Source organism: Bos indicus x Bos taurus, chromosome 5 (assembly GCF_003369695.1).
Source record: "Bos indicus x Bos taurus breed Angus x Brahman F1 hybrid chromosome 5, Bos_hybrid_MaternalHap_v2.0, whole genome shotgun sequence".
NCBI lineage: Eukaryota > Metazoa > Chordata > Mammalia > Artiodactyla > Bovidae > Bos > Bos indicus x Bos taurus.
The window spans coordinates 101,912,037-101,925,741 of NC_040080.1; the positions used below are offsets into that span (position 1 = coordinate 101,912,037).

At 39.5% G+C, this 13,705-nt stretch overlaps 1 protein-coding gene across 3 annotated transcripts in view; it reads left to right on the forward strand.

Moving 5' to 3' along the window:
* KITLG (KIT ligand) overlaps nucleotides 1-13,705 on the forward strand; it is a 105,705-nt gene that overhangs the window by 38,452 nt on the left and 53,548 nt on the right. For 2 of the 3 annotated variants that reach the window (XM_027543200.1, XM_027543199.1), the window contains exon 2: nucleotides 3,312-3,425. The exons of the other annotated variant lie outside the window; for it this stretch is intronic. In XM_027543200.1, coding sequence (XP_027399001.1) covers nucleotides 3,312-3,425 — 114 coding nt within the window. The remainder of the gene's footprint in view (nucleotides 1-3,311; nucleotides 3,426-13,705) is intronic. 3 annotated transcript variants of the gene reach the window in all.

Here is a 13,705-nt window from a genome sequence, read left to right on the forward strand (position 1 = left end):
ATTTGACCTCTCTACCTTCCTCACTTGATCTTAGCCAAAAGGCCGAGAAGCGATCTACCTTCCTCTTTGTATCGAGAACTCAAGTAACTGATAGGAGTATACCTAAACTTCACCCAAGAGAGTCCTGCTGAAGTTACTAGGTAGCAGAACAATCACCAGTATGCCTTTTATTGTTGAGACTGTTACTGGTGGGAGGAGCTGTAATGGAGAATGAGTGGCAGCTCATGGCATGTCCCTGAAGGGGCTACTCAACTAGCGAGGTATAAGCCTGAGAAGTGGTCCTGCCCACCCAGCATTGTGAATCATTGCCACATGCCCCAAGGGTGTAGTGATATGTGGACATTAGAGATGGTGCAGCAGTCAGTCGTGAGTTCTATTCTGCTGTGCGTGCTCTTTGTCATCTCTCCTGTTTCCTTTCTCAGAGCTCAGTAGTACACTTGGTGCTAGGTGAAACCTCCAACGCCTCATGAGTGTGACTGTCACCTTGAACCTAAGACCCTGCTGCTAGTAGAGAACAGTAGGCATTGTAATTCCAGTCCCTTTACTGAGATCTAATTTTTCTCTTTTCATGGTACACTTTTGACATACTATATAATCTGGTTATTTATCACTTTTATTGGTCATGGTCTGCCTTCTCTCATTATAAGCTAAGCTTCATGAGGGTAGGGATTTTTGCTTTTTTTTTTTTTTTTTTTACTAATATATCCCCAGCATCTAGAACAGTGCCCAGCACACAGTAGCACTAGGTGTTTAATAAATATTTGCTGAATGAATGAATGAGTGAACAAATGTTTGTGTAGCGTTTCTTAAATGTCAGGCATAAAACATGGTAAAGAGAAATCAACAGAATTTCTGCCCTTATATTTATTTTTTTTAATTCAGTCTTACTGAGATATAATTGACATATACCCTATATAAGTTGCACAGCATAGTGATTTGACTTACATACATCATGCAGTGATGACCATATTAAGATTAGTGAACATCTGTCATCTCATATAGTTACAAAAGTAAAGAAGCAGAAATTTTTTTTTCCTTGTGATAAGAACTCTTGGGATTTACTCTCAAACAACTTTCATATATAACACAGAGCAGTGCTAACTATATTTATCACATTATACAGTACATCCCTAGTGGTTATTTTATCTTTCAACTGAAACTTTGTACCTTTTGATCACCTTTATCGAGTCCTCCCTCCCTCATCCCTGTGCCTTTATATTTCTTACAGCCTAGAATATGAATAAGGTTATTAGAGATTGGCCCATTATAGAGATACTTAGGGAGGATTCCAAAGTTAGATCATGAAAGAGGGTGTTGGAGAAATCTATTTCAAGGGAGGGTTATATTTTAGCGATGACAGTGTGAGAGACACTTTGAGTTTAAGCATTGTATTTACATACATGAAGGGAGACTCTTAGAGGAGATGTTATGTGTTGGGATTGTCCAAAAAGCGGAATCCCCCAAACAAATCATTTACACTAGCGGTTCCCAACCTTTTCAGCACCAGGGCCCAGTTTCATGGAAGACAATTTTTCCACAGGCCAGGGTAGAGATGGGGATGGTTTGGGGATGATTCAAGCATATTACATGTATTGCATGTTATTTCTATTATTTATTACTTGGCTTCACTTCAGATCATCAGGCACTAGATCCCAGAGGTTAGGGACCCCTGATGTACACAATTTAGTCTTTATTTTGGCCCAAGGGAGAAGAGCAGGATCCCACCAAGCTCTAAGTAGTCTTAAACACAATTAAGCAGGATTACTTAACATTCATAGATTACAATGGTAAAACAATGAAGGGATTTTAGTTTTGTTTACACTCCATTTTTATATGTAGGAAGCATTGTAGTCTTAGAAATTTTAGTAAATGATCATTGTAACTTGGTCCAGTATAATATCTATTAAGCTGGCAGATATTAATTGAAAATAATAATCCAGTTCCATTTAATATATGGCTGGTTACATAATAAGTAGGAAAGATTTCTAGCCGTGTGCAGATGGGCCTTTGTGTAATTTTAAAATGCCATAGATGACTGTTAACTCATAAAAGAATTCTCACATTTTAAAATATCATCACATCTCCATGCCTTTGCTCCTGTTGTTTATTTTTCCTGGAATGCTCATCCCTTCCCTGTCAACTCTTGCAAATTCCTCCTCTGTCCACCAGAATCCAGTTGGAGTCACATTTTCTCTGTGGCTTTTCTTGGCACTACCTTTCTGCCACGAGTTCTCTCCCTTAAGATTAATTGATTAATTGCTTCCTCCTCTGGGTTCCCAGAACATTTATCGCAGGGTGTGTGTATTACTTATTTCCCTGAATCTGCATTTCAGGGGAGTCTTATCACCTTTGTACAATTCTCCGGCTGGCTCAGTCCCTGTCTCATACAAGTTCAATAAATAGGTATCAAATTTGAAACATTAGACTCTTTTTTAACCTTGATCACTGATTCATCTAGCAAATATTTAGCAAGAGCTTTTTATATTCCAGGTGCTGTTATGTCTTGTAAAGATATTGAGGGGAAAAAAATAGATGCCCTAATTTTTAGAAATATAAAACACAGGGTAATAAGAAAAAGTAAGCCAGGCATAAAAGTAACTATTTAACATGGTTGAAAGAGTTATTTGGAAAGAGAGGTAGCGTGTGTGTGTGTGTGTGTGTGTGTGTGTGTGTGAGTGTGTGTGAGTACTTCATGCTGGTGTTCAAAAATGGCTTCTCATTGACTAAGAAAATATTTTTCCTTGTTAAATCGCTAAAAAACTGTGATTGAAAACAATGACTCTTTTGATGTCTCACAACTTAAATTCTCTCCTAGATCTAAATCTCTCTCTCTCACTTTAACTGGGTGTTCTAGTAGGTTATTGGGTTAAAGCAATGCTCAGAGTTTTGCTGTTACTTGCCAAACAGTCTACATTTAAAGTAGAGAAAAATTTTTTTTGATGCCTTAAGGTACAAATTTTATGCATTCCCTAGTTTTTAGAAAATAGCTTAAGTGATAAATTCTTCTCATGTTGCTACAAGTTCATTTCTAATTGCCATTGGGGAATTGCCCATAGAACGTTTTTGACAAAAGTTAACGATACTGTCATTGAAATTAAAAACCAAACCATGTTTTAACAGAGAATTTTTAAGAAATTTGGTTAGCATAGTTTGTGTGTAAGGTATTTAAACCAGTAGTATTCAAAGAAAAAAAAACCCCACAAGATAGATTCTTTTTTTCCACATTAAGGCAGAAAATGTTAGTTGTTAATAGTTTGAGTGACTATGGATATTTACTGATGGTCACCAGCATTTTTTCTCTTTTCATTTAGACTTGGATTATCACTTGCATTTATCTTCAACTGCTCCTATTTAATCCTCTCGTCCACACTCAAGGGATCTGCAGTAACCGTGTGACTGATGATGTGAAAGACGTTACAAAATTGGTAAGGAATGCTTTCAATTGCTCTGACTCTTGTACTTTTTGAAAAAGATTTCCTTTTTTTCTTGCCCCAGATTAGTGTCTTTCAGAGATCAGGAGAAAAGTCACCGAGTTATGCTGAAGGGTTTGTAGGGAGCAGGTCAGGCGATACTTGCGGTCACGGAGCGTCTTGGTAAGGGTGGCCCGCCGCACCTCACTCGAGGGACTTTGTTTCCTTGCTGGCCTCTTCATCTCCTTTGCAGGCAGTGAAGGACGCTGGCGGGTGCTTTGTCTGCTGATGTGTGAGCACTAGCTTGTTCCCCATTATCTCGTAGGCAAGTTTCATTTTCCCTCCACACGTCTTCCTGCTCTTCTCTAAGGAGCCTAACAAAAGGAGGTCCGAGCTGCTCAGTCTCCCGTTTCCAACTGCTCTAAGACCCGTCACACGCGGGTGGGTGTTTGCCCCCTCAGTAAACACAGTTGGAGTCGTTTGTTGCCCCAGCGTTGACCAGACACATCTCCCACATCCATCCCATCGTAGCCTTTCCCCCAGCAAAAGCCGTTTTTCACTAGTGCCCCTTTGTCACTGCCAGCCTCTCTCAAGAGGCAGACCGCAGAGAGCGAGGGCGTGACCCAGCCTCTGAAATGGATTCCTCCCGAGCCTCATGATCTAGCGGCGGCTGTACGTGTTCATCGGAGCTACACTCTGTGCTTTCGGAGTGAACACACTTTGAAAAGCCGTTTTGTAAGTTCCTGATTTTGTAAGTGCCCAGTGGCACTCAGTTATTTGAATATTGTTTTGAGAGCAGAGTGATGTGGGTTGTAGTATGTAAAAAAGAAAGGAAAGTATATTTGTTGAGATATTTATCTTTCCTACTTTGATATGCATTTCCTGGTGTATACGTTGTTATTTTGGGTTCATAACCAAGCTTCAAAACAGAAGTTTAATGCTACGATCTGAGTCTTGCTTAGCTTAGTCTCAATGTACAATTAAGAATATACGCATACATGCACACACACACACCATGCAGATTTCTTTGGATACCTACAAAGTCCAGGCTTAAAAGTATTCTCTGGTGCAGTATCTGAAGGTGTATCAACATGTTTTATTTGAGGGGCTGGTGATCCAAGCACTATAACATTTGCCTCCTATATGCCCAGCTGGGTTTAAGGATGGGCTGGGGGAAGTACTTTTTTCAAAACATAGATCATGATCCTTTTCCTCAAATTGCTTGTTAGTTTGTTAGCCAAGGAACTATACTAAGAAGAAAACATTTATATTCAAAATTTGGTATGGGTCAAAGACCCTCGTGAAATGTTTGTTCAATAAATGAAGTAAGGATGTGCATCACTATGCAGCAACAAAATTATCTGTGGCGTTCATGAAAGTCACAGGTGTCTGGGCCCCACTGTTTAAACAGGTCTGAGGAAGGGCTCTATGCATCTACATTTTAAAGATATTCCTTAAAGGAGATTTAAGAACCATTGCTTTAGATGGTTTATGCTGTCAAAGTTTAGAGACCAAAATATTGTGACCTTACTTTAACCTCATTTCTTATTATGACCAGTTTTATCTACATTGTATCAGTTCAGTTCAGTTGCTCAGTCATGTCTGACTCTTTGCAACCCCCTGGACTGCAGTACTCCAGGCTTCCCTGTCCATCACCAACTCCTGGAGCTTGCTCAAACTCATGTCCATAGAGTTGGTGATACCATCCAAATATCTCATCCTCTGTTGTTCCCTTCTCCTCCTGCCTTCAATCTTTATTAGCATCAGGGTCTTTTCTAAGGAGTCAGTTCTTTGCATCAGGTGGCCAAAGTATTGGAGTTTCAGTTTCACCATCAGTCCTTCCAATGAATATTCAGGACTGATTTCCTTTAGGATTGACTGGTTTGATCGCCTTGCAGTCCAAGAGACTCTCAAGAGTCCTCTCCAACATCACAGTTCAAAAGCATCAATTCTTTGACACTCAGCTTTCTTTATGGTCCAACTCTCACATACATAAATGACTACCGGAAAAACCATAGCTTTTTCTATGTTGTATGGGTTTACATATATGTTAGATTAATATGAGTCTCCAAAATAGACTTAAAGTAGGTCACAGCTGGGAAATTAACAACTCTTATGGGGTTATTTGTGGAACCATGGAGCTACAATGAGCAGGGGAGATTGGAAGTAGTCCTAGGCATCCAATTTCAAATATGTGGGCAAGGAATCACAGATGGAAGGTGATGGTGTATCTGACCACAGGCTAAGCATGTCCAAAATTAAGTTGGCATTTAAGAAAAATTACTTATTGTCAGTATTTTTTGCTGTTTGAAGAATATTACCTAATGAGCACCACTTCCTGTGAAATGTCAAACTGATATTTTCAAGTGGCATAAGTAGGTATTGTAAGCACCTTCCAAGATTTTCTGTTCTTGTCTTTAACCATCTGCTTATTTTCAGTCTGTTACCTATCAGTTGAAAAATGCAAGAAACTTTGGGAAAGAAATGCCTGGAAAGAGATACTTATTAACAGTAAAATATTAATATAATTCCTTTCCGCAGGGGGAAATGTAAAATCATTAAGCTGGAAAAAGTCTTTTTTCTCCCTTCCAGCAACTGACTCATAGGGGAATTTTTTAATTTCAAGAGTTGATCTAAATGAAATTAGTGTGTTTACTTCAGATTATTGGGGGAAAAGTCAAGTTCATAACAAAAAAGGATTTAGAAGATCACTTCTGATTGAATAAAGACCTACTTAATGCACAGCCGGTATTTCATAGAGTAGGAAATTGAAAGATATAAAATAATCCCTGGTCTCAGAGTGTTTATAATCTAGTTTGGGGCTAAGCCATCTCTATGAATATATGAAAGCAGATCACTAATACCACAATAACCACATGAAAATGGATGCTATTTAAAATATTTTCTGGTAAAGTATGGGATCCGACTTGTACTGATTTTTTGGTTAGAATGGATTTTAGCATCTGACAGACATGCTTTTTGACCTTAGATAAGAAACTATCTTTCTAAAGCTCAGTTCTTCCCAATTTTATGGTGTAGATGGAATAAGAGAATGTGTATGTGTGTATATATATATACATACATATATATGTATATATATAACCACAGTTATTGTCACATGATCTCTCTGTGCCTCAGTTTCCTCATCATTATAATAGATTAATAGTACAACAGGGGTTAGCAGTGCCAACCTTTTGGCAGTGGAAAATCGTCTCACAGCCTGTAGTTGGCCTTCTGCATATAAGGTTCCTCCCTAGCTGTGGTTTTTGCATCCATGGATTCAACAAGGGTGGATTGTGTAGTAGTGTAATACTATTGAAAAACAGGAGTATGAGTAGACTCACGAAATTCAAACACGTGTTGTTCAAGGATCTACTGTACTTAACCTCATAGAGTGATTTCAAAGATTAAATAAAAGAACAGTGCTAGGAACATAGCAAGTGCGTGCTAAATATTATGTTAGTAATGGTAGTATAGGGCTCCCTTGGTGGCTCAGTGGTAAAGAATCTCTCAATGCAAGAGACCCGGATTTGATTCCTGGGTTGGGAAGATTCCCTGGAGGAGGAAATGGCAACCCACTCCAGTATTCTTGCCTGGATAATTCCATGGACAGAGGAGCCTGGTGAACTACAGTCCAGGGTCACAAAGAGTTGGCCACACTTAGCAACTGAGGACAGAATGGTAGTGTGATGGTAGTGATGTTTGTGGGGTCATAGTCCATGGGGTCGCTAAGAGTCCGATACGACTGAGCAACTTCACTTTCACTTTTCACTTTCACACATTGGAGAAGGAAATGGCAACCCACTCCAGTGTTCTTGCCTGGAGAATCCCAGGGTGGGTGGAGCCTGGTGGGCTGCCGTCTATGGGGTCGCACAGAGTCGGACATGACTGAAGTGACTTAGCAGCAGCAGCAGCAGGATACTGGAGCTGAATTTAGAGAATTCAGAATTTCATAAATAGGAAAACTGAGATCCGTGAGTGGTGAGTTCCAGCTCCTGGTCCCATACCTGTGTTGTCTTCTAGGACAGTGGTTTTCAGACTGGCTTCAAGAGACTACCCAGCAGCTCTGCTTTTATTTATGTTTCTGGGTTTCTGAATAAAACTTGGGTGGAACAAAGAATTGAGCTTCTGGGAAAATGTTTGCAAATCACGTCTCTAAACCACCGTTTTGTGGAATATTACTTGAGAACCATCCAGTCACAATCTCTGAGGGTCCTTATGAAAAGTTTAGCCATCAGGGCCCTGCCTCAGAAATATAGGATTGCAGCTCATGGAGATGAGATGTAGGAAGCTTAATGTGTTGGACTGGCGTCCCAGGTGATAGTTATTTGCATAGGTCAGGACTACTGAGGTAATAAATTATACTTACAATATGGGGTTGTTTCCATATTTGAAAAGAAGTGGCGTTCCCATCCTTAGCCTAAAACTCATTGATTGCACTAATTCAAACCGGGACATGAGTGACTTTTCAGTTTTATGGCTACAGATAACCACAGTCTCTCTCTGGAGAACAGTGGAGCAAAAAAGCATCTTGAAGTAGGTCAGGCTTACTGGGGTGTTTGATACCAGCTCTGCTATTACCCAGCTGTGTGACTTTGGACAAATAAATCTCTGAACCTTTCTGGGATTCAACTTTTGGTTTTGAAAATGAGGAATTAGGACATGATCAGTAGTTCTGAATCTAGAATTCATAAACTTTCAAACTCTTTCAAATGAAATTCCAAATTATGCTTGCTGTGTGCCTTATGTGTTTCTGCTGCTGCTGCTGCTAAGTTGCTTCAGTCGTGTCTGACTGTGCGACCCCATAGACGGCAGCCCACCAGGCTCCCCTGTCCCTGGGATTCTCCAGGCAAGAACACTGGAGTGGGTTGCCATTTCCTTCTCCAATGCATGAAAGTGAAAAGTGAAAGTGAAGTCACTCAGTCGTGTCTGACTCTTAGTGACCCCATGGACTGCAGCCCACCAGGCTCCTCCGTCCATGGGATTTTCCAGGTAAGAGTACTGGAGTGGGTTGTCATTTCCTTCTCCAGGGGATCTTCCCAGCCTAGGAAATGAACCCGGGTCTCCTACATTGCAGGCAGAGGATTTACCAACTGAGCTATGAGGGAAGCCTAGTGTGTGTGTGTGTGTGTAAGAACATGAATAACTTTTCATGCTTCCCAGAGAAGTCTGTAACCCTCCCCCCAAAAGATAAGAACTAGCAAATTGGATAACTCGGGAGGCCCATTTTAGCCCTGAGATTCTCTTATTCCATAGTCCTGCCTCTTCAGATTGTACATGTTGGAATAATCCAGTTATGCCTTGACTAAAGGAGGTTATATCAGATTAGATTTACTTCCTTTGCAGGCATAACGTATGTACATTTTATCTGAGAAAAAGAAAGTGGGTTGAAAATACCTTTGTACCCTTTGCTCATTGTAATTTATTCAACTAAAATCATTCCTTTGCCAATGCTGCCAGTTCTGCCTTTGCTGTGGGTGGCAACTTGCACTCTGCCCACAAATCTTAAGTTTGTTTGCTTGGGGTGACTCCCGTGTCACAGAAGCACATGGTTTGTGACTTTACTGTCATTTTCTTTTTAATTTCTTCTTGGGCGTTTTGTACTACACCTGTAGTCCCCATGGTTTCTATTTTAAATCCTTCTGGCATGTTTACTCAGCATAATAGTTCATCTGTTTACAGAACTTTTTGCTTTGTTTCTAAAAAATGTTGCAAGACTTGTGTTAAAAGGCAGACTCAGACCTACCTAAAGAAAGGGTGTTTGCCATACACAAAAATAAACTCAAAATGGATTAAAGATCTAAATGTAAGACCAGAAACTATAAAACTCCTAGAGGAGAACATAGGCAAAACACTCTCTGACATACATCACAGCAGGATCCTCTATGACCCACCTCCCAGAATATTGGAAATAAAAGCAAAAATAAACAAATGGGACCTAATTAACCTTAAAAGCTTCTGCACATCAAAGGAAACTATTAGCAAGGTGAAAAGGCAGCCTTCAGAATGGGAGAAAATAATAGCAAATGAAGCAACTGACAAACAACTAATCTCAAAAATATACAAGCAACTCCTACAGCTCAACTCCAGAAAAATAAACGACCCAATCAAAAAATGGGCCAAAGAACTAAATAGACATTTCTCCAAAGAAGACATACAGATGGCTAACAAACACATGAAAAGATGCTCAACATCACTCATTATCAGAGAAATGCAAATCAAAACCACTACGAGGTACCATTTCACACCTGTCAGAATGGCTGCAATCCAAAAGTCTACAAGTAATAAATGCTGGAGAGGGTGTGGAGAAAAGGGAACCCTCTTACACTGTTGGTGGGAATGCAAACTAGTACAGCCACTATGGAGAAGAGTGTGGAGATTCCTTAAAATCTGGAAATAGAACTGCCTTATGATCCAGCAATCCCACTGCTGGGCATACACACTGAGGAAACCAGAAGGGAAAGAGACACGTGTACCCCAATGTTCATCGCAGCACTGTTTATAATAGCCAGGACATGGAAGCAACCTAGATGTCCATCAGCAGATGAATGGATAAGAAAGCTTTGGTACATATACACAATGGAGTATTACTCAGCCATTAAAAAGAATACATTTGAATCAGTTCTAATGAGGTGGATGAAACTGGAGCCTATTATACAGAGTGAAGTAAGCCAGGAGAAAAAACATAAATACAGTATACTAACGCATATATATGGAATTTAGAAAGATGGTAACAATAACCCGGTGTACGAGACAGCAAAAGAGACACTGATGTATAGAACAGTCTTATGGACTCTGTGGGAGAGGGAGAGGGTGGGAAGATTTGGGAGAATGACATTGAAACATGTAAAATATCATGTAAGAAACGAGTTGCCAGTCCAGGTTCGATGCACGATACTGGATGCTTGGGGCTAGTGCACTGGGACGACCCAGAGGGATGGTATGGGGAGGGAGGACGGAGGAGGGTTCGGGATGGGGAACACATGTATACCTGTGGCGGATTCATTTTGATATTTGGCAAAACTAATACAATTATGTAAAGTTTAAAAATAAAATAAAATTAAAAAAAAAAAAAGAAAGGGTGTTTGGGAAGGTAGTGAATCAAACTTTAAAAACTTGTATCTTTGGGTGGTTCAACTGCAGCTCTTAATAATTGTGTTGATAAAAAAGGAATCCAAACATTGAAATAGATCAAATTAGTTTTTCCTTCTGTTCTTTCTACTGTTTCCTTCATTTATGATCATTTTTCTTCGTTTGGGGGAGTTTAATTGAATGTGACTTTGCTGCTTTTTGAAAACGTTTTTATCTTTATCTGTTGGGTAATTGTTTGTCTTCCTTAAAATGTTTAAGGCAGGTTGCTGTTCTAGCCCCCATCATGTAAAAGTGGAAATCACTCTGTCTTTTCAAGGTCAGTCTATAGATCAGTAGGGTAAAGTCAGAAATTTGTGGCTTTCCTGGTCTTTCAGTAGGCATTATTTTAAACAGATTATATTAATACATGCCTCTTATAGTTTGACATAATAGGAGATTATAAAAATATTCTTAGATAACAAATTTCACACTTCGAGTGGACTGTTTTGAATAGTGCTGAATTTTTATTCTCTTCAAGTACAATGTTTGGATAGAATTATCACTGCATTAAAATGGAGGATTGGAGTCTCTGCTGCTGCTAAGTCACGTCAGTCGTGTCCGACTCTGTGCGACCCCATAGACGGCAGCCCACCAGGCTCCCCCATCCCTGGGATTCTCCAGGCAAGAACACTGGAGTGGGTTGCCATTTTCTTCTCCAATTGGAGTCTCTGAGTCTCCCCATTTCTAAGTATATCTTCTCTTTAAAAGCAGAGGTCCCCCATAGTTTTGTTTGACCATTGAAGAACAATGGTTTGATAGCTGGATAGTTTTTAAAGTTGATTTTTTATTAGTTTGCAATATTTAGCATTTTACTTTCTACTCCTGTAGTCAGTACATTTTTTTTCTCTATTTAAAGTAAATTTTGGACTTAGTATTTAAAGGACAGAGTATATTAGAAATAATATTTATAAAAACTGACTAGCTGTGTTGCCAAGCATGTAAATCTTATCATAAAGAAAATGTTGTTCTTCCTTTGTAAGATAAACCACTTAGGTACAGTATCTCCTGCCCCTTGACTTTTTTACAGCAGATATTATTGTGTGAACATCTAAGCACCATGCAAAGCACTGTCTGTGGATTCTCTGTTTTAGTCATTGCAACCCTAGAAGGTAATGATTTTGTCCACTTGTGTATTCTTTACTGTCTGGGTCAAAGGGAAGCCTGACTAATGCACCACTGTATTGATTAGGCAGCTGAAGCCTAGTGATGGTTAGTAACCTGATGATTCTCACTTGGAAGCTGGGAGATGAATAGAGGTATGAACCCATAACTGCCCATCTCTGGAACATAAGAACCCGGTTCATAATATATGATGTCTTTACTTATGTCAGTATCAACTGCAATTTAAGAACTATCATTCTATCCTCTTGAATTGTACTTGCTAGGTAGAAGTCATCTTATTTTATGATTAGGAAATTATAGATTAGTACTATTTAACAGGAGTCATCATCATAAGGTATGTTTATGAAGCAGACCAACATTTTAAAATTAATTTTTATTGGAGTATCATTGCTTTACATGTTGAGTTAGTTTCTGCTGCATACAGAGTGAATCAGTTATACATATGTCCCCTCTTTTTTAGATTTCCTTCTCATTTAGGTCACCACAGAGCATTTAGTAGAGTTCCCTGTGTTAGATGGTAGAGACCAAATGTTTTTAATCTCTTTTATTTGAAGGAGACAAGGATCATCTAAACTTATTTAGGTATTCTTCACTGAGAAAAGATGACCCAGAAAGGCTTGTGAGTTGTCATGTTAATTTTTTCTAAATCACTAATTGAGTTATTATTTAAAAAAGAAAAAAGTGATTGACCTGGTTAGATTTTTAGTCAGTATTAACAAGAAATGGCTTACAAGGGGAAATAAAAAGGCAAAAGCTTTGTTCTGTGTTATTTCTGAAGAGTGAACAACCATTGTTACACTAAGCTGTGGCATGGAGTAAACTGGGGTATTACTGGGATATTTTAAGTACATGCATAGAAGGCTTTTTTTGCTCTAAGAATCAGCAGTGATTCTTAAACTTCTCTGTGTCTCAGAGACTTTGAGAACTGGACTCTTTCCTCAGAAAGGTCAACTATGTGTGCGCTGCTTTATGTAGGGTCAAGGGAATCATGAGTTACTATCATTGCGTTTTGATTCTTATCAAGATCTTGACAGAAACAACTGAGACGAGTATCTCACCAAGGATGTCCAAAAAGCCACTGATTTCACAAGACTGAGAGACCTCAGTGATGTTTGGATCTTGAGATCCAAATCTTTTAGATCAGTGATCTAGAGAGGGAGTTAAATGTTCTGACTTTGACTTCTTTTTCTGTAGGGCATGGTAAGCAGCCAATGACTGTTTGGCTTGCAAAGACTTTTTCTTGGCCGAGTTTCTAGCATTTCCACATGCTATTCTCTTAGGCATTTCCCCCCTAGTGTCACTGAGTATGATCAATCCTTAAGATATCCAAAAAAATGAAAAGATAGCAAGTGGGCCTGTCTAGTAATTGAGTGAAAGTGTTAGTTTCTCAATTGTGTGCAACCCCTTGCAACCCCATGGACTATAGCCCACCAGGCTCCTCTGTCCATGGGAGTCTCCAAGCCAGAATGCTGGAGGGTGTTGCCATTCCCTTCTCCAGGGGATCTTCCCTACCCAGGGACTGAACACAGATCTCCCGTATCCCAGGCAGATTCTTTACCATCTGAGCCACCAGGGAAGCCCATCATATCACAAAGTGACTTGTTTCAGAAGTTTTATGCATTTTCTAATCTAGTACAGTGTTTAAATCCTTACACTCCAAACCATTTCTTTCATTGGAATAACTTGAGATTTGGTAAATTTTCCATCATTTGGGTTATATTTCATTTTAATTTTTGCCCTGAACTTATTTTACCAGGACAGTTAGGTTTACAAAGTCTGTAGCCTTGGATATGAATCCATATAACCTTACCAGCAGGATGCTTCCTTGGAATCTAAAGCACATCTCTGCTTTTTCAGCTTTTAATCTCTGTAAAAATATTTAATGTGTGTTCAGTACTCTCCCACTGGTCTTCTAAACTGCCCCTGGTCTCTCTTCTCTCTTTGCTTTAGTACATACTTCCAAAGTGCTGCTGCTGCTGCTAAGTCGCTTCAGTCGTGTCCGACTCTGTGCGACGCCATAGACGGCAGCCCACTAGGCTCCT